This window comes from Ambystoma mexicanum, chromosome 2p (genome assembly GCF_040938575.1).
Source record: "Ambystoma mexicanum isolate Mex_15411 chromosome 2p, UKY_AmexF1_1, whole genome shotgun sequence".
In the NCBI taxonomy this organism is placed as follows: domain Eukaryota; kingdom Metazoa; phylum Chordata; class Amphibia; order Caudata; family Ambystomatidae; genus Ambystoma; species Ambystoma mexicanum.
The window spans coordinates 301337713-301359501 of record NC_090923.1 but is presented as its reverse complement, the minus strand read 5'-3'; the positions used below and the strand labels follow the sequence as shown (position 1 = coordinate 301359501).

Here is a 21789-nt window from a genome sequence, read left to right as displayed (position 1 = left end):
AGAACTGGTGCCTGCAGCGGAGAGGAACAAGGAATCATAGTCCCCTTATTTTTTGATTTCAAAGAAAGACTGGGGATTGAGACTCATCATGGACTTGCGCGGTTTGAGCAAACTCCTCAGGAAGGACAAGTTCAAGATGGTGACTTTCTCAAGTCCTCCAGGCCCTTCAACTTCAGGACTGGTTGTTGTCTCTCGACCTCAAGGATGCTTACTTCCATGTGCCGATCCATCCCAAGCACAAGAAGTACCTGAGGTTCGCTGTTGGCGTCTCGCACTTTCAGTTTCGGGTCCTGCCGTTCGGATTGACCTCCGCCTCGAGGGTTTTCACCAAGCTCATGGTGGTGGTGGCAGCGCATCTCAGGAAAGGGGGGATTCACGTCTACCCCTACCTGGACGAATGGTTGATCAGGGGCAGTTCTCCCGAGCAAGTCCTGGATCATCTGTCCGTCACCTGCCACTCCCTTCACAGGCTGGGCTTCTCCCTCAATTTAAAGAAGTCCAATTTGACACCAACGCAGCGGCTCCAGTACATCGGAGCAGTGCTCGACACGTCCCTGGGGCAGTGTTTTTCTCCTCAGGTGAGGGCTCTTCACATTCAGCAGATGGTGCACAAGTTTCAGTTTGCCAAGAATCTCCCAGCGTCCGAGTTCTTGAGACTGCTCGGCCTCATGGCATCCTGCATTCTTCTGGTGCCGGAGGCCAGGTTGCGGATGAGACCTTTTCAGTGGGCACTCAAGCTCTAGTGGTCTCAGTCCTCCGGAAGGCTGTCGGACCTTGTTCAGGTGCCGCCCTCGGTAGCCCGGGACCTTCTGTGGTGGGCCGTTGAGGGCAATCTGATGAAGGGGGCCCCATTTTGGCTGCCCTGGCCGGAGGTGACGATCGTGACGGACGCATCCCTCACGGGATGGGGAGCTCATGCAAACGAGTTGACAGTCAGCGGTCGTTGGTCTCCGTCTGAGTCCAGACTCTATATCAATCTGTTGGAGCTGAGGGCCTTCAGGCTAGCCCTGAAGGCTTTTCTGCCGACTGTGTGCGGAAAGAGTGTCCTGATTCTAACGGACAACACGGTGGCCATGCACTACCTCAACAAAAAGGGGGGGGCATGGTCACTTTCGCTGTGCAGGGAGGCGATGCAGCTCGAGTTCCGGACCATCCAGCAGGAAGTTTCGATCTCGGCGGTTCATCTGGCCGGAGACGACAACGAGACGGCGGACGCTCTGAGCAGGCAGAGCACGATCTCTCACGAGTGGGAGCTGGCTCAGGAGATTCTCCTGGAGATCTTCGCCCTTTGGGGGACCCCTCAAGTGGATCTCTTCGCCTCCAGTGTCAACCGGAAGAGCGAAAGGTTTTGCTCGCGGGAATTTCCTCCAAAAGGAGCCTTAGGAGATGCGTTCGTGGTGGAGTGGTCATTCCCACTGCTGTACGCGTTTCCTCCAGTCCCCGTCATCCCCCAAGTGCTCCGGTGGTTACGGAGGTTCGGTTCCTGGATGATTCTCATTGCTCCGGCGTGGGCCCGGAGGACGTGGTATCCGGACCCTCTAGACTTGTCCATCTGCCCTCCACGTCGTCTTCCCTACCGAGGCGATCTGCTCTCACGGGCGGGGGGTCAGGTTCTCCATCCAGAGGTCAGATCCCTCAATCTTCACGCTTGGCGTCTAAAAGGTTGAGGTATAAGGATTGGGACCTCCCTGAAGACGTGATGGAGGTGTTGCTCTCGGCCAGGCGGCCGGCAACTAAGTCTCTGTACCGTTGCCGTTGGAGAAAGTTCTGCGACTGGTGCAGAGTTCAGAATGTGGATCCTTTTGAATGTGACATTCCCATGGTAAAGTGTTGGGAGTCCTCGTGTTTAGCACTCAAGTTTTTTACTGCGTTCATTTTGTTCTGGAGAATTTCTAATTTTTTCGGTTTAATCGAGCCTCAAGCTCCACCGTTTCTACTTCCGATAACGGGGACCCGTTTCTGAATTCTTCTACACCCCTCAAGGGTGAAGTTTTCGTCGAGTTTACACTTCTTGGAGGATTCCGGAAGATCTGCGGCCTACCTCAACGGACATGGCCCAGGACAAAGGGAGCTCGACGCCCGGATCCAAGCTGTTCAGGAACTGCCCTGGATGCGGATTATATAATGTTTTCAAGGAGGACGAGCATTTGCGATGTCTCTACTGCCTCCATGGGGACAAGACGCACGTGGAGAAGGACTGTGCGTTCTGCAAGAACCTTTCGGAACGGACCAAACAAGATCGTCGTTCCTGCCTCGCCACCTGGCTGGAGAAGGGCACAGCAAGTGAGAAGGCGAAGAAGAAGTCTGAGCGGGCTTCTAAGTCCTTTGAGGGCGCCCCGGCGACGGGGGCCCAACAGAAGGCCAAGCACCACGAGTCCGCGGGCTCCAGGAGCGCCGAAAGGTCAGGCTCTTCGGTTGCCAAGCAGGGCGCTACTTCCCCGGCACTTTCGACCACGAGCCAGAGCTCTGGTTCGGGGAAGAGGAAGTGTCATGATGCCTACCTCTAAGGAGCCTGGCCGGGCCCAGCAACCCCACAGGCAGACATCATTTTCCCCAGGGAAGTCTCAGCGGGCCCAAGTCGGGGCCCTTTGGACTCAGTCCTGGCGCCCTAGGCGCCAGGCTCATAGCGGACCCCAGTCCTGGCGCCTTAGGCGCCAGGCTCATAGAAGAGGATATGTGTTTAAGTGCTTGGGTGCACACTTACCTGATGCAGACCTTGCTGCTTCATCCAGGCCCTCTTGAGGCCTGAATGGGACTACTTAACCTGTAGGACTACTTCACCACCCGGGTGTGGTCGGGGAAGGATACATACCTGATTGGTGGAAGGATACATACCAGGAACTTCTTCCAAGGCTATTTAAACCCCACCTGAACAGCCACACATGCTTCGCGTTGTTCTGCACCTAGCAGCTGGACGCTCACCGTGTCAGCTCCTGCATCCTGACTTCAGCCACGCCTGCCAGCACCCTGGAACACCTGCAAGGGGAGAAAGGAAGAGAATAGGAGAAGAAAAGTCCTTACCTGCTAAATCTGCATCCCGGAGTCATTTCTCCAACGGCCCTGAAAAGGAAGACATCATTTTAAAGGCATTTCGTTTCGATCGCTGCAGCGCTGCATTTTACTCACCTTTGCAAGGCGCTTCCATCTTCAGCAGCGATCTTCCGGATTCAGCTACGCCCCGGCGCCTAGAGGAAAAAAGACAAGAACAAACGTGAGAGGGAGAAAAGGAATAAGGAAAGCTCCGTTTCCTTTTAAGTCGTACCTGTTGGATTATTCCCACTGCATTTCGGGTCCTGCCGCTTCCTGGCATCTCCGGACCCCGGCCCCTATGGGGAAAAAAGACAAAGACATTGAATGAGCGAATGCAAAGACATTACCTGAGCGCTCATCCCGAACTGTTTCACTTCGGGTCGGCGCCATATCTCCGGCACACCGAACACCGGCCCCTAAGGGGAAAAAGACATAAGCATTAGCGCTTGCTGCAATTAGACAACGAACATTATTATTAAGCTTCAACTTTTGAACAGAACTTTTACAGCGCCTTACCTGAACAGTCAAGCTTACCTGAACTCCCATCAATCCTCAATCCAGTGAAGTAACTGGGTTTCAACACGCCCCTGCATCAGAAGCAGGATGGAGAGCTCATCCTTCCAAACCCTAAGGTGAGGCTTCACAGGGAATCGTGGAGGAGGTATCGTGGAGGGTTGGAAGGGAGTGGGAGGCTTGAGCATTGTTCCACAGTTGGTAATACTCCCTTTTCACGCACAGGAGGGTATCCAATGAGCCAGGGAAGCCAGAATAGAGGGGCCCTTCCTGTCCATCTTCAGAGTTCTGCGCCTTCGACGCCGCGCCTCTGTGGGAACCAGGTGAGCGTTACAGGAAGTCCGAGAACCCGGGTAGGCCGCTGGAGCGGACCCGGTCGATCTCAAAGGGGGAGCGAGGCGTTGACCCCCCCCCCCCCCCCCCCCAAGGCAAGGGCCCAGGACGTACCTAAGGTGATGAGGGCCTTGATCCACCCGGCTAAGGCCTCTACCTAAGTGGTCGCTGCGACCCTGGCGGAGCCGGCTGAGACTATGCCAATGGAAACGGCCTCTGGGCCCAGATTATCCCTGCCGCCGCGGAGGGAATCCTCTGTCCAGCCCATCGCTAAGACCCCCGTGAAGCCCCCGGCTGAAAAAGAGGGGGTGGGGGCCGGTGTCCGTTACAGACCCGGAATCGGCCTCTGAGGTGGAACTGGTGGAGAGCGAGAAGGGCCTCAACGAAAGGTCCATAGGCCTCAACGAGATGTTCATAAACCTCAACGAGAGGTTCGATCCCAGGGGACGGTCCCTGCTGACGTGATCGAAGATGGCGACGACGAACAGGGCCCAGTGGAGCGGCCATCCCGTCCGTCACAGCCATTGCCCGAGGCCTAGGATATCTCGGCAGCCATTTTGTTGGCAACCCAATCCTTATGTACCGAGATAAGGACGAGATTACCACGCACCCCGACGGGGGAGCCAGAACCAGGCCCGACGGGACGCCCTCCGAACAAGCGGAGGAGAGTCCACCCCACTCCGCCCTTCGTGCCTGCAAGACCGGTGCACCCCTCATCCCCCTCGCTGGGGGAGGATACGGCGACGGATACGGGGACGGACGATGACGGCGGCGATGACACAGCAGACATCCCATCGGCCCCCCCCTCACACCCCCACCCCCGTGGGCGTCCCCAGAGCCGACAAGGTTGGCTCTTTCCACGCCATGATAACCAGGGCATCCAAGCTCTTCCAGCTCTGCCCTGAAGAACAGAAAAAGGAGGGGTTTCTGTACCAACAACGAGTGGTGCCTTTACTCGACGACATCTGGGACGATGGGCTTGCTGTCCTCAAGAACCCTGCCACGACACCCGCCAAGAGGGACAGGTACGAGAAGAAGTACCGAGTCCCCGATGTCGCCCCCTTGTGCCTCAGGGCCCAGCCCACACCGGACATGGTCGTCTCGGCAGCGGCTAAGAAGGTGGCAGCGGGCGCGGCGGCTTCAACTTCCCCTTCCCCGCCGGACAGCGAGGGTAAGAAGTTGGACTCTATGGGACGACGAGTCATTTCGTCGACGACGATTAAGATGGCCAATGCCTTAGCGATCGTGGCCCGCTACGACAGGGAGCTCTGGTTCAAGATAGCTCCCCTGCTAGATTTCCTACCTGAAGACAAAAGGGCGGAGGCCCTAGAAATTCTGCAAGAGGGCGAGGTGGCGTCGGATTACGCCATTACAGTGGCAACGGACATTGCCGATACCGGATTTCGCCAACTGGGCAACAGAGTTTGCCTCCGACGACGAGGATGGCTCAAGGCAACAGACTTTGCCTGGACGTCCAGACCAGAGTGTTGGACATGCCGTTCGACGGCAACAACCTCTTTGGTAAGGCGGTGGATGAGTCTCTACAGGCCATCAAGACCGACTCGGAGACGGCCCGGGCCCTTGGGGTGCTTCAGCAGCGACGGTCCTTTCGGAGCCCTGGAGGCAGACATGGTGCCTCCAAAGGATCCAGCGGTGGCTCCTCCACCTACCGCCAGGCGGCCCGCTCCTCTTCCCAGGAGGCCTACAGAGGTCGCGGCAAGCAAGGGGGTTCCCGCCGTCGTCGCCAAGGCGGCAAGACTGCTTCCAAGCAAGACTGACCCGGCTGGGTTGTCGGGGCCCCCACCGAAGCACACCAGTGGGAGGCCGGCTGACAAAGTTCGTCAGGGTGTGGGAGTCCATCTCCACCGATCGTTGGGTGTTGAACACCCTGGCCAACGGGCACTCGCTGGAATTCCTAAAGAAGTACCCTCGCATTCCTCCCGTGGCCAGGAAGGAGAATCACGTCCCTCAACTGCTGTTGGAGGTAAAGGCGATGCTCAAGAAAGGGTGCCATCGAGCTCGTCCCCAGGAGGCTCTGGGGTATACTCAAGGTACTTCCTCGTCAGAAAGAAGACAGGCGGTTGGCGCCCCATCCTAGACCTGCGTCGGTTAAACAAATACATCAAGGCGCAGAAATTCAGGATGGTCACCCTCCAGCACGTGCTGGGACAGCTGGAGGAAGGCGACTTCCTATCGTTGTTGGACCTGGAGGATGCTTACTTCCACATCCCCATTCTAAAAAGGCACAGGAAGTTTCTCAGGTTCGTGGTTCAAGGACGCCACTACCAATTCAGAGCCCTACCGTTCGGATTAAAGTCGGCACCCAGGGTTTTCACCAAGTGCCTGGCACCAGTGGCGGCGTGGCTGCACCAGCAGGGGATCCACGTCTACCCCTACCTGGACGGCTGGCTAATCCGGGCAAGGTCAATGGAACTCGCCGTCGATGATACGGTGAGGACCGTCCGGTTGCTCACGGAGCTGGCGCTCTCCATCAACTACCCCAAATCCCACCTGGTTCCGTCGCAAGTAGCACTGATTTTGAGGGCGAAGCTCGATACAGTGGAGCAATTGGCCTCCCCTTCAGAGGAGAGGACCAAGACCATCCTGGGCAAGGTACAGCGTTTGTTAGCCACGGAGGTGGCCAGGGTGAGGTCCATCAAGTCTCTTCTCAGGATGATGTCCTCATGCATCTACCTTGGACCCCTTTGCAGACTTTGGATGCGTCTGCTATAGGAGTTCCTCGACGCCCGCTGGTTTCAGGTGAGGGGCTGCTTCGAGGACAGGATCCCCCTCGACTAGGAGTTCCGTCGGGCGATCCTATTGTGGGGCACCCGGCCTCACCTCACGATGGGCACGGACTTTCAAACCCCAGCGTTTCAGGAGACGGTGACTACAGACACCTCTCTCGAGGGTTGGGGGCCCACACCGGAGATCACCACGCAAGAGGCCTTTGGCTCCCGGAGGAGAGGTCACTTCACATCAACATCTTGGAGCTCCGTGCAGTGTTCTGGGCGCTCAAGTCGTTCCTTCCGTCCCTCAAGGACAAAGTGGTGAGGATCTTCACCGACAACACCACCACGATGTTCTACATACGGAAGCATGGGGGCACCAGATCCCCAGCCCTATCCAAGGAGGCCCAGGATCTGTGGCACTGGGCCGTCGCCCAGGGGATGTTTCTGGTTCCCTTCCACCTGGCAGGAATACAAAAAACACCATTGCCGACTCACTCAGCAGGGAGCTGCGCTCGTGCCACGAGTGGGAACTGCGCCAGGATCAAGTGGATCGACTCTTCCAACGATGGGGCAAACCCCAGATCGACCTGTTTGCGACGGTGACGAACTCCAAGTGCCAGAGGTTCGCCAGCAGGTTCCCACAGCCGAGGAGCATGGGCGATCCTTTCTCGTTCCCTTGGGACGGCCTATTTCTATACGTGTTCCCTCCATTGCCGTTGCTGCTCCGCCTCATCAGCCAGCTCAAGAAGTCCAGGTGCAGGATGATCCTCGTCGCACCGGCGTGGCCGAGGCAGGTCTGGTTCCCGGACCTTCTGTACTTTTCAACGTCCCCGCCAGTCAGGCTGCTGGTGGACGTGGATCTTCTCTCCAGAGAAGGAGGCGCCATTCTAGGCTCCTGCAGCACTAGAGTTTGGATGGTACGATATCCCGGCTGATTGCAGAGAGGTTCTTGCAAAGGCCAGGGCGTCCTCAACTCTCAAGTGTTACGGTCATAAATGGAAGAGGTTCTCTGTCTGGTGCCATGCACAGAAGATTAACCCTCTGCGGATTACGGGCCCTCAAGTGCTACCGTACTTGCTGTCGCTGGACTGGCTCACGCCTCCATAAAAAATACATCTGGCTGCCATCTCCCGATATACCAGGACTACGGGACGGGCGTCCTTGTGGTCTCATCGCCTGGTAAAGGAATTTATGAAGGGACTATTCCGATCATTCCCGCCGGTTAAGGCCCTTGCCCCAGCATGGGAACTTAATGTGGTGCTGATCAGGCTCATGGGAGCCCCATTCGAGCCTATGCATTCGGCGCCTTTGAAGTTCCTGTCATGGAAGACAGCGTTCCTCGTGGCCATCACCTGTGCACGACGAGTGGGAGAGATTCAGGCCCTATCTTGCAAGCCTCCATACTTGACTTTTCATGACACGAAGGTGGTGCTGAGGACGCACCCCTCCTTCATGCCCAAGGTGCCGTCGGACTTCCACCTCAACGAGCCCTTGGTGTTACCAGTTTTATTCCCGTCGCCTTCGACGCCGGCCGAGAGGTTTTTGCACTCGCTGGATGTAGCTAGAGCGCTGAAGTTCTACGTGAACCGCACAAAGTTTTCGGAAGACGTCGCAACTATTTGTGAACTTTGGGTCTGTGAATCAAGGGAAGGCTCTCTCGAAGACTTCCATTTCCAGATGGCTCTCCGGCTGCATCATGCATTGTCACCGGTTGGCAAACCGACTGCTGCCCGGCCGTCCGAGAGCCCATTCGACCAGAGCGATCGCTGCTACCACGGCATTCCTGTCTGGTGTGCCCCTGCTGGACCTCTGCAGGGCTGCTACGTGGAGGTCGCCGCACACCTTCACAAGATTCTACTGCGTCGATCGGGACTCCAGGGAGGAGTCCAGGGTCGGCCAAGCAGTGCTGCGCAACCTGTTCGCTTAAGGTGAGCCTGGTGAGGAGGTAAGAGATGCTTAATGTTGAGTTGTTGTATTGCTTAATGATGAGCCTGTTGCCACCTCCCGTGGTTGTGCATGTGTATACTGCTATGTATTCTTTTATTCATGAGCATGTGAATCCATGCCAGACCCCATGCTGGAGAAGGAACAAGTTACTTACCTGTAACTGTTGTTCTCCAGCATGGGTCTGGCATGGATTCACATGCGAACCCTCCCACCTACCCCTCTGCGGCTCTTCACTTGGTCATATTGCCACTTGGTGTGCTACCAAATCTGAGGATGGCTGCCAGAGGCGGGGCTTAGGGAGAGGGCAGTCATTGGCTGGGGGCAGTATGACCCAGAGATCAGTGATTGATTACTACTAAGAAAGACAGATCAGAAACGAAACTGATACTGATTTTTTCTTTACCGAGGATTCCCTGCCTGACGCCGGGGAATATTCATGAGCATGTGAATCCATGCCAGACCCATGCTGGAGAACAACAGTTACAGGTAAGTAACTTGTTCCTTCTGTTTTCTGCCCAAAAAGTTTACAAATTATTTTAGTTTATCTTCTCTTTCAGGTTTCTCAATAAGAGAAATCGAGCTCAATAAATGATCGGATGCCTTTATTAACGTGATCTATTTCTTTTTTTATCTAGTCTCGCACGGATGACAAAGTCACTCGATTTAAGCGGGCAGTTGGGTATTATTCTTCATCAAACAAGCCTCTCCCATATCAACCAGCTCCTTACATTGGTGAGTGCACGTTTATTGTAGCGACATATTCAGGTTACTTGTTAATCAACTCACATCCGTATATTCTAAACCTCAATTTGAGATATGATAGCAATGTATTGAACAAAAAAAAAATTGTAATAGGCATTGATTTAATGTGCAATTTGCTCATGTTATTCATGTGTATTGTATGAATTGCTGAAATTGCCAGGAGATGCAACAAGCGCATCTGAAGAGTCTCTTAACGTCCCTGATGTCCTTCCTTCGCAAATCTTTGGTAATCCAGAAATTTGGAGCAGGTCAAACTAGAAAAATAATTTGGAACTCCTTCTCCATGAATCTTTCAGCTTGGAATGAAACCAACTCACATACTATATGGATTCTAATAGCCAAACCACCCGTTCATGTTTTTATGCCTTTTACAGTAGTCTATTTAAAAAAATAGAAAACAATAGAAAGAGATGATTTTTGAGGCGGAATATAATACAAATGTTCATCCATGTATAACAAAACTTCTAGAATCATAATGTATCAAATGTTTATTCATATACCTTTTAGTGGCTTCATATTTTTTCAGCACAATATTGCAAGGAGGACCCAGCATACATTGTCCCTTTACCTCCTCCTAACCATGCACTCTTATTATTTCTTTCTGTAAATTGTTTGTTGACAATTCAGTTATTTACTCTAAATTAACACATTTGTCTAATTGTACCTTATCGAATACCTATTTCACACAACATAGATCTTCATGTTTCGACCTTTTTATATTGCTTCAATTAGCAATTATGTCTACCTGTGGATTATCTATTTCAATACATCATTTCTTTTGCCATGGTTGATCCATTAATTAATTTGTTCGATTGTTTTGACTTACTTAGTTGCTCCTCCACATACTGACATATAAATCCTATATTATTTGGAGTCCTATAAGAGTTGAATAGTTGAAATGTAAGATTAATTTGTTATGGTCATGATATCATTATTTATACTGCTTGTCATACTTGCAACTTCTTAAATAATGAGCTCTCATTATTAAATGTCCACCATGATGGTGAATAATTTGGCTGCTGTTCATGTAATGGTTAAAGTCCAGTTTCAATTTACCAATATGTAGTTATGTTATCTGCAACTAAAACCATAGTTATATGTATAACTGAGTATGTATTATTTTCAACATAATTTATGTGGTTAAAATAACTCACCTTCAATTATATGACAAGCTTGTATTCTATATCTTTTTTTTCTTTTGGGCAAGTTTCCTTGTGCGCCTTTTTATATCTGGATTAAAGCACATTTTTCAAAGGGATTTATGTATGTATTTATTTATTTATTCGTATTTGTTAAGCGCACAGAAACAGCCCTGATGCATCGTGGCGCTGGTTACAATAAGAAACGGATACTTAGTTACATCCTAGAGGCATACACGCGTGCAGTTTTCTACAATAGAAAAACAATAGCAACGTGTGTATGTTTGGCTGTGGGTAGTGGAAGTTAGTTGAAGAGAGGTTTTGAGTTTTTTTCTAAAAGCTGTAAGGGAGCATTCTGCTCTTACAGCGTGAGGGAGATTGTTTCAGAGTCTAGGTGCTATGTAGGGGAAGCCCTGACCTCCCGCTGTAATCTTGTTGATGTGTGGTACCGTGAGTTGGTTGGTGTAGCAAAGTCTTGTAGGTCTGGATGAGGCTGAATAGTGTCTGAGAGATAAGGTGATGCAGTGTGATGGATGCATTTGTGGGTAGTGGTCAGAACCTTGAAAGTGATACGTTCTTTGACAGTGAGCGGATTGTCTTGCATGTGATATGTGGTCCCTTTCGGAGATGCTTAAGGCTGCTCTCAGAGCGTTATTTTGTGTGACTTGCAGTTTGTTTAGGTTTTTTTCAGAGGTGCCGGCTAGGAGAGCGTTACAGTAGTCAAGTTTCGCGCCTATGGTAGCTCTTGCTAATGATAGGCAGTTTTCTTTGGTGAGGAATGGTTTGATGGCGTTTATGAATTTGGTGCTTAGCGCTGATGCAGAGACAATGGCATTGACTTGTTTGTCCATAGACAGGGTTGCGTCAATGTAGACCCCTAGCGTTTTTACAGACAATAGGACTGGGATAGTGCAGTTGTCGATGTTAAAATTGACATAGGGGCTATCTAGCCTGGCGAGTGTAGACTTTTGGCCGAGGAACAGGATTTCAGTCTTATCCCCGTTAAGACATAGGCCGTTAGTGGCCATCCAGGCTTGAATAGTTGCGTATATGTGTTTTAGGGCCAGGGCGTCTGTGTGGTATGAGCCAGTTAGGGGGAGGAGCACTTGGCTGTCGTCTGCGAAGTTGGTGTAGGCGATCCCAAGTGCATCCAGTTTATCGAAGAGAGGCTTTGTAAAGAGGTTGTACAGCGTAGGTGCTGTACAAGAGCCTTGTGGAACACTGCAGTGAATTATGGATGGTTTTGCATTGGATGTGTTTGAAAAGACTTTCATGGCCCTCCCTTCTAAAAAGGATGTTATCTATGAGGTGGCTTGGTCTGAGAAATGTGCAGAATAGGAGAGGTGTGAGGTGAGGGTCTTGTGGTCCACTAGGTCGAACGCCGCTGAGAGGTCAAGGAGAAGGGCAGGTTTGCCTGTGTCCAGTATCTCAGTTATTTGGTTTTTAATGTCCAGCAGAGCAGTCTCTGTTCTGTGGCCTTTGCGGAAGCCTGACTGTCTAGTACCAAGGATGGAGTTTGATTCAAGGTATAGTTGAATTTGGCTGTGTGCCACTTTATCTAGAATTTTGAGAAGGAAAGAGACTGTCGTTATAGGTCTGTAGTTGTTGGGCAGCGTGGGGTCGAGAGTGGGCTTTTTTAGAAGTGGGCGCACACAAGCTTCTTTGAGGCTGTCTGGGACAGAGCAAGTTTTGAAAGAAGCATTAATGAATGCGGTAATGAGTGGGGCAAGTGGTACTGCGCAGTCCTTAATTAACTATGCAGAGTGTATGCAGAGTAGCCAAAATCCTGCCAGATATCTCTTGTGTAATTCTGCTATAACACCATTATACAGGACTACTGTTTAGCCCATTCTTGATTTTTGTTGAATGGCGTTCACGTGTGTACCACCGTTTTGTTGGTTTTTATATCGCATATGACGTTATGTTTGTGTTTGAATGTTAGGTGTGAAATCCATGAATGTTTATACTTGTCATAAATTAGCACCGTTTCGTGCTAGCTGAGACTTGGTCTTCTAATGCGATGGCATTAACAATCGATCGTGCGTGCGTGTGTGTTTGTGTGTGTGTGTGTGTGTGTGTGTATATATGTGTATAAATATATTTCGAATGGATTGTCCTCCCACGTATTCCTCATCTTGTGATAATTCGTTATCGCCAGGTTCTCTGCTTGGGGAAAAATATTTTCGGCAGAGGGCGCTGTGCTCGAGGTCGTGGCATCGACTGTCCCTCGACGGGCTCTGTACCGTGTCAACGTCACTGATGGTATAAGTAGCTCGAGCCGCGCCCGTTGGCTTCAGTTCCGTTTTTCCGATTGCTTCGCTTTCGTGAACAGCGCGCTTCGAGATTTTCTATCAAGAAAATGTCTTCTTCATCAACCACTTCGACTCCCAAAACTGGGTTTAAGGAGTGTATCGACTGCGGGTCAAAGATGTCTGTCACCAATCCTCACTGTATCTATCTTTGGTGTCTGGGCTCAGACCATCGAACCGGCGACTGTGGCTCCTGTCAGTCTATGACGGAGAAGGCCCTCCGTGAGAGGAAAAGTAAGTTAGCGGTGGGGCGGGAGGCGTCAAAGGGCTCTTCGAAAGCCTTGTCAAAAAAAAAAAATCGTCTGATTCAAAAGAATTGAAACGTCATAAAAATTCAAAGAGATCCCAATCTCGTAGCAGGTCGAGGCGATCTTCATCTTCTAAAAATCTAAAAAGGAAACGAAGATCTCCATCATCTGATACATTGACGGAATTGGTTTGATGTCCAACAAGATCGGATTCCCCTTCTAAATGGGAGAGCTTTAGAAGAAAAATGATGCAGGTCTTTGAGAACGCGGCCTCAACCCCCTCAAAGAAACCTCAGAAAAGCCAGACCCCGGTCGCTCCACAGGACGACGCAGGGAAGTCGGGAACTACGGCGGTAAAGCCCAGTAGTACCCATAAAACTCGAGTCGACAAATCGTCGAGATATCCTCCAGGATAGAGTTTCTCCGATCCCTCATAAAAGGCAGAAATTGTCGAAGTCGAGTGCAACTTCGTCGACGCCATCGGTGCCGACAGCTTCGACAATGAAGCCTATATTATCCTAGACGCCTTTATCGAAAGCTTCGTCGAGTGTGTCGATGGTTCTTTCGACCCCTTCGAAGAAAACACCTATTCCTTTGCTGAAAAATCAGGAGATGGAGAGAAGGTTTACCTTTACCCAAATCAGACTTTTTTAGGTCCATGTTTTCAATTTTTGAAGAATCTGGCTCAGAGGATGAAGATGTCACTCCTTTTGGAGTTAAATATGGCATAAGACAAGTTCCAGAGGAACTTATAAACCCTGAAACAAAAATGAGATCTATGTGAAACTCTGCATTCTGCTAGTGGTGTGGACACATCACCTGAATTGGAGTTTGCTGCACCTGATCCTGCAGAACATGCAGACTCCGGTATAGGAATTTGATGAGTAGGGTGATTGAATATATGGGTTGGGGAAGAGCCTCCCCTACGTTTGAGCAAGACCATATGACGGACATTATAGTCCGGGACCCCGGAAAGACCCAGTTCTCCCTTTCCATAGGGCACTCCAAAGGACAGTTGAAAGGAAGACCTGATGGCATTGCTGCAGTAGACCGCAGTCTTCCAAAAGAAGTACAGAACTTCTACTTCTGATTCAGAACACCTGAATAGACACCCTTCACCAGAAAGTCTGCTTATTCAGGCCGCTACTACTTCCAGGCAGACAGCATACCCAACCATACCTCCGGAGAGGGAGGATAAAAAGATTGATGACTGGGCTCGTAAAGGTTTTACTTCAGGTAGCATGGCCTTGGAATCGACCAATGTCTCCTGTAACCTGGCCAGGTTCACACATACCCTGTGGGAATGCATTTCGGCAGCAGCTGAACATATTCCGGAAGGCGAGGAAAGGGAAGGCTTCCTGAACATAGTCCATGACGGGAAGGAGGCAATGGGGGAATGTCTCCAGTCTGGACTGGATACTGCTGATAGTATTAGCAGGTCCATGGCATCCAGCACAGTGCTACGCAGATTTGCGTGGTTGAGAAAGTCAGGGTTTGCACCAGATGTGCAGACCAGACTTCTCAACATGCCCTTTGATGGCTTGAGGCTGTTTGGTAGTAAGGCTGATGAGAGCCTAGAAAAACTACAGACCTCGAAAGCAGCAGCTAAATCCCTTAGTGCCTCCATGCGACAGCCTCAGAAACCCTATTCGGGCTCATTTTCCTGGAGGGGTCGTCCTTTTCGATACTACTCCGTTGGTAGAGGAAGACAGGCTTTCCAAAGGGGCAAAAGGAATGTCACTGTCATGGTGGACGAGGAAAGGCTACAAAGCCATCTTCCGGAATGGCATCTATGCCCTCAGCCGCTCCTGCAGCCGTTTCCAAATCTCTGAGGTCTTATCATACAAAACACCAGTGGGAGGCAGAATCTCTCAGCATCTGAAAGAATTGCGAGGCATTATTTCAGATGATTGGGCACTGGAAACAGTAGCCCAAGGTTACTGCCTTCCCTTCATAAAGACCTCACGGTCATCCACCGGCAGCCAGCTCTACCAAAATTCCAGCCCCTCTCCTCTGGTAGGAAATTATAACCCTGCTAGAGAAAGGTGCAATAGAACATGTACCTGTAGCGGAGAGGAACAAGGGCTGGTACTCCCCCTATTTTCTCATCCCCAAAAAGGATAGAGGATTGAGACCCATCTTGGACTTGAGAGATTTGAACAAATTCCTCAGAACGGACACGTTCAAGATGGTAACCCTTTCTCAGATCCTTCAGGCTCTCCAACTCTAAGACTGGTTGGTATCATTGGACCTTCAGGATGCTTATTTTCATGTGCCAATCCACCCCAAGCACAGAAAATACCTGAGGTTCGCAGTTGGCGGTTCTCACTATCAGTTTCGAGTTCTGCCATTCGGGCTGACCTCCGCTCCAAGGGTTTTCACGAAACTGATGGCGGTAGTGGCAGCGAGTCTCAGAAGAGGGAGGATTCACGTCTACCCCTACCTGGACGACTAGCTAATCAGAGCACGTTCTCCAGAACAAGCTCAGGAACATCTGTCAATCACCTGCCACTTCCTCCACAACCTGGGCTTCTCCCTCAATTTCAAGAAGTCTCACATGATACCATCCCAACAACTCCAGTTTATCGGAGCAGTCTTGGACACTTCCTCGGGCAAAGCTTTGGCGCCCGAGGTGAGAGCTCTCCACATCCAGCAGATGGTAACAAAATTCCAGAAAGCCCAGCATCTGCTGGCCTTCGATTTCCTGAGGTTTCTCGGCCTCATGGCATCCTGCATTTTTCTGGTGCCAGAGGCCAGACTGAGAGTGAGATCCCTCCAATGGGCCCTCAGAACTCGGTGGTCCCAATTCTCTGGGAATATGTCAGATCTTCTGTAAGTTCCGAGCGCAGTTGCTCAGGATCTATCATGGTGGGCGTGCAACGACGATATCCTCAAGGGAGAATCTTTTTGGCAAGCATGGCCGGAGATAACAGTAGTGACGGATACCTCACTCACGGGGTGGGAAGCTCACACCAACGATCTGACAATCAGCAGACATTAGTCTCCATCGGAATCCAAACTACACATCAACCTGTTGGCGCTGAGGGCAATTAGACTAGCGCTGAAGGCCTTCCTGCCCTCCGTACAGAGAAAGAATGTCCTGATAATGACGGACAACACAGTGGCCATGTACTACCTCAACAAAAGAGGAGGTGTAGGATCACTACCTCTGTGCAGAGTGGCAATGCAGCTCTGGTGCTGGGCGATACAAGAGGGAATCTCGCTATCCGCAGTTCACCTAGCCGGAGAGCAGAACACGGAGGCAGATGCTCTGAGCAGGCAGAGCACAGTCTCTCACGAGTGGGAGTTAACTCAGGAAGTCCTTCTGGAGTTCTTTGCCCTTTGGGGAACCCCTCAAGTGGATCTGTTCGCAACCACGTTAAACCGGAAGTGCGATCAGTATTGCTCAAGGGAATTTCCCTCGAGAGGAGCTCTAGGAGACACGTTCGTAGTAGATTGGGATTTTCCCCTGCTGTACAAGTTTCCTCCAGTCCCCGTGATTCCTCAAGTAATCAGGAGGTTGAGAAAGTTCAGGAAAACCATGATCCTAATTGCCCCGGACTGGGCCAGGAGGGCGTGGTACCCGGACCTTCTGGACATGTCCATCTGCCCTCCAGTACGTCTTCCACAAAGAGTGGATCTTCTCTCGCAAGAGGAAGGTCAGGTTCTCCATCTTTTCTATTACATCTAGCCAATCTGGGGCTCCAGATCGGAACAATCGAAGGATATCTTGCTGCGCTGTCCATTTTTAAGCGCTCCTCGGAAGAGGGTTCTTACTTTTAAATACCATTAATACAGTTTTTGAAAGGACTTAAAAATGTATATCCACCAATACCATTTCATGTTCCAACTTGGGATTTAAATTTAGTTCTTAAATTTCTTACATGTAAACCATTTGAGCCCCTGCACTCCTGTCCATTGAGGCTTTTAACACTAAAGACTGTTCTTCCTGTGGCATTAACATCAGCCCGCAGGGTTAGTGAACTACAGGCTCTCTCGTAAACCCCCATACACCACATTTTACAAGGACAAGGTAGTTCTGAAAGTTAAACCATCTTTCTTACCAAAAGTAGTTTCCGACTTCCATTTGTCGCAGAAAATTGTTTTACCAACATTCTATCCTCCTCATTTGGGAAAAAAAGAGGAGAGATTACATAGGCTGGACCCCAAGAGGGCCCTCTGCTTTTACATTTCAAGAATGACAAAATTACGTCACAACGACCAACTCTTTGTGGGTTACACAGGTCGTAAATTGGGGTTAGCGTTGACAAAACAAACTATATCCCGGTGGATCATTCTAGCTATATTGAAATGCTACAGATTAGCAGGAAAAGGCCCACCGGATGGGCTACCTGCTCACTCCAGTAGGGGAATGGCTACTTTTGCGGCTTTGAAGAGGGGAGTACCTGCAAAAGATATTTGCTCGACTGCAACATGGGCATCAATGCATACATTTATTAAGCATTACTGCTTAGATGCCTCTTCCTCCAATGAGGGACCCCCCTGCTGCGTGATTGACAGCCAGGCTGTGTGAATGGGGGTTTTGCGCATAAAGGGCAGGTCTCTTGGGCTAGAAGTCAGTCGCCTCGAACTACAAGGAACCGAACCGAAGAGAAGCGGAAAGAACGACGACTGCTGCAACTACCCCGTCCCGGTGAAGCCCTGCTGCAGTCCTGAGCTATCTTCCCTTCAACGACTAAGAGGAGATCCAGTTCGGAGTCGTCTTCCCATGAGCCTGGTGGGGATAACCAGCTCACCTTCTTCAGCCAGAGATCTTCGCCGTGGTCGAAATCGCTGCACACTGCGATAGTGGTCTGGATAGCCACCTGCTGAGCATCTTCTGTTTTTAAGGAGCGCACCTTTTCGTTGTCGTTGCTGCCGGCTTCAGCCCTGTGTGGTTCAGACCCCCTTCAGACGTCTTCCTTCACGACGAAGCTCCAGGAATCGTGGGTCTGCGGGAAACCAACAGGAACAACTGCCAGAGCACCAGCTGCATCGTTGGAATAAGGTACTGTGCTCTACTCGAGGAAACTGGGTGAATCCCTTTTGCTTCATCTTCAAGACTCGTCCTTGTCTTCCCTCCTTCTTGTAACTTTTGCTTCCGAACATTGACAATATCCAAGTACTTCTTGGCTACACTGAATCATGAACTAACGGCGTGATCTTCGGCACGGGTCTCCGGCGTCACCTAACCCTGGCTCCGACCCTTTTGACTTTTGAACTCCTGTTTCTGAGTGTTTCTCGATACTGTCTGCCTAACCTAAATATTGGCTGTGATTTTTTTTTTTTTTGCCTCCAACTCCCTCTGGGTATCTCGGGTGCTAAGTGTGCGTTTGCCCCGGTAGCATTCCATGTCACGGATACGCATTTATTTAGTAGACCAAACTGTCAAAAAGTGATCGCAACTGTATCCGCGGTATTGTGTTTTGTTCAGAACACTGGTTCATTCCAACACAGGGTACTTGCCTTCAGATTTACGCTACAAAGTGATTTTTTTTTTTTGTATTTTATTGTATATGGTTTACAAGAAACCTTTACAAAAAATGACTTTAAGAAGTAGAAAGACATTCATTACATTTAAATTTCAATTATACAAACCAGCATTAAAACATAGATCCAATTTCCAGTTAACATTTACAGAGAATAAGGTACAAATTTAAATTTAGATTTGAAGGGTTCAGTGCGAAGTACAGTGCAGCATTAAAGAATATACCAACATTAAAATTTCCAAAATTCTAAAATGGAAATAAACCTGCAGAAACTGAAAAATTTCATAAAGACAAGCATAATCATAACGGGCATAATCCTAACAACGGGGCGTATAAATCTAAAGCTTTGATGAAACCAGCCACAGCAAGTCCATCCTTAATATTTGAAATGGAGAGACACTGTGACCAGATCAGATTCCCCGCCCCCATTTGCCCCATTACATTAAAACGACCTAAATATTTGTCCCTTAAAGATGTCAAAGCAGTACAGTCTACAAAAACGGCAAATAGGATCTAAATCGGGAAACTCCTTCCTTTTATGTAGAACTTCCCGAGTGGGGAGGAGATTCCATCTGAGTTTAATGAGAAGGGAGCGATAAAATCTGTTGGGAAATTGATTCAGAATAAAAGACAGCAGGCCTCTTTTCTTATGGTCAAATTGTAAGTCTCTCAAAGAGGGATACGAATGTAATTTTTCAATAGTGTTACTCCAGTCGTGACTGAAAAGATACTCCTTGACCTTGTTAGGATTCGTTAGTAGGGTGTCCCTATCAGATGAAATATCCAACAGGGTCTTGTCACAGAGATCACTAAAAGCGTTCAGATATAGATTCTGGACTAAAGGTCCCTGAGAAGAAATCATGTGGCCCACATCAGCATAGAGAGTATCAGGTTTATGAGAAAGCAAAGCTGAAAAAAGTGAAAGAACCCTCCAGAGAATCCTGGCTCGATATGAGACTAACTCTAGTTCATACCTAATAGCCACTGTTGGAATGGAATTTGGCAGTTTTAAAATTTTCCTCCAATAGATACCCTCAAGAGAGTCCCAGAAAATCAAAAGTGCCGAGTAGTGGAGTTCCATTCCATACTTTGGAGTAACCTTACCCTTAAAGAAATCTACTACAGGCTTAAGGGAGAACATGCCATATTTATTGTCTAGTCTAAGGGATTGGGAGATGAGAGGGAGCAATTTGTGTCTAAGAAATCGTCTAGGTTCGATCGCCGAGGGTCGGGCCAAAATCATATAACCAAGATAGACGATTTTATTTGCTCTAATTATATTTTCATCACCTATTTTCCATACTTTGTTGTTCCCCATTCTCCCCTTTGAGAAGACCATAGTACGGGTTTTGCTCGGGTTAATCTTAAGCCCATTAAGAGTGGCGTATTCTTCAAATTTGCAAATGAGCCTCTGCAGGCCCACTTTAGTTTGATCAAAAAGAAGAAAGTCGTCGGCATAAGCCAACCATGAGAGCCTCAGATCCCCTAGTTTAGCACTCACCATACCTGCATTTCTCAGGAAGTCATCAACATCAGCCATATAAAGGATAAAGAGACAGGGAGCTAATGAGCCACCCTGTCTCACCCCAATACGTGTCCTTATCCTTCTGGAAAGGGTTCCTGCCAAGTCAAGCCTGATATGGACACCAGAATTTTCATACATAGCCATGATAAGAGTTAAAAGCCCGGCCGGAATGCCCCATTTGGTTAATTTTTCCCATAGTCTTGACCTGATAACCAGGTCAAATGCATTTGACAGGTCGATAGATGCAACGTAAAGAGAACCATCATATTTACCCCAGGAATAAGTCTGCAGGGCGCTGAGAATAAGACCATTGAGATTAGTTGAGTGGCCTGCCCTAAAGCCTGTTTGTTGTTTGGGGAGAATATGATTTTCCCTGATCCAAACGTTAAGGTGGGAGAGCAACAAAGAGGCAAAAAGCTTACAATCCGCATCAATAAGCGAGATAGGTCTATAATTTTTGACCTCGTTACGCAAGCCTCTTTTGAAAATTGGAATAATATGAGCAGTTTGCCAACTAATGGGTACCTTCCCGGAATTAACGACATCTTGAAAGAGCAAAGAAAGAAGGTTAGCCCAGAGATCTGGCTCAGCTTTGAATGTGGTGTTAGTGAGGCCATTAGGCCCCGGAGCCCTAGATTTCTTGGCTTTGGAGATGAGTCCTAGTACTGTCTCAGAGTCAGTCGGAGGCTTCCATGAGTCCTTAGAGGGGTTGTTCCCCAGAAGACTGGAAACTAATCCCTCACCACCCAGTGTCAAAGAGTTTAGTATAGTGCTCAACCCATTGAACCTCAGGGATGGCATTCAGCTGGTCGGCCACCGCCGCATTGTCTAAGCTGGATACCGTAACCCACAATGCCCTCAGATCTCGTTTTATAAGCACTGCAAGCATATGCTCTGCGTCATTTTGTAGCATTGTAGCTTTTCTAGACAAAATAATTTATATATTTTTGGCGGATAGTTTTAATTTTTGTTTTTTTGTCGGCCCATTCAATATCTAGGGCTTGTACACCTCTATTGAGTTTCCTAGTGAGACTCTTTACGTTAGCCAATTCTTGGTCAAATCTATGAGGGTGAGATATTTTAGAAACACCTTTCCTAAGCTGCCCATGAATACTACACTGCAGAGCATTGAGAAAGCCATCAAAGTGAACTGTATTGAAAACTGCTAATTTCCAACAGAAAGAAGTATGGTTAAAAGAAGAAATCAGTTTACGATTAAGTACACTGATATTGAGAGGAGTCCAACGTACCCCTGTCCCTTGTCCCACAGTTTGGAGATGGGTAGGTCCCTCCGCGGGCAAAAACTTAGTAGGAAAGGGACAGAGAAATGAGACCCTGAGGATACCATGGTCACTCCATGAATTGAAAGAGACCTCAACATTAGACGAGAAAGGAATGAGAGAGTGATCCACAAACACGTAGTCTAAGGTAGATATTGATGAAGATCTACGCCATGTGGGACGAGGTAAATTAGTAGCGTCGTAATAACCATTGAGACAAGTTAGACCCACTGAATCCAAGGCGAAATTCCAACAACGACCCTGTGCGAATTTCAAGCCTAGGCGAGAGTCATCCTCTATCGCCAATCCAAGTCGTCATATTTGGATTCGGAAGAAATAGAACAATCCGAATTAAGATCACCTGCCAGGATCAGTTTACCCCTAGGGTACAAAGATCTCCAAGAAAGAAGCATATCCGTTAACTTTTTCAAAAACGGCTCAAGAGGAGAGATTCCTTTGTGCCAGTATACATTAACCAGAAG

General features: G+C 49.2%; 1 protein-coding gene across 2 annotated transcripts in view; it reads left to right on the top strand.

The window, feature by feature from the left end:
• Positions 1-21789, top strand: part of FAM120A (family with sequence similarity 120 member A) — a 1536407-nt gene that overhangs the window by 245449 nt on the left and 1269169 nt on the right. For both annotated transcript variants that reach the window (XM_069643586.1, XM_069643587.1), the window contains exon 5: positions 9191-9287. In XM_069643586.1, coding sequence (XP_069499687.1) covers positions 9191-9287 — 97 coding nt within the window. The remainder of the gene's footprint in view (positions 1-9190; positions 9288-21789) is intronic.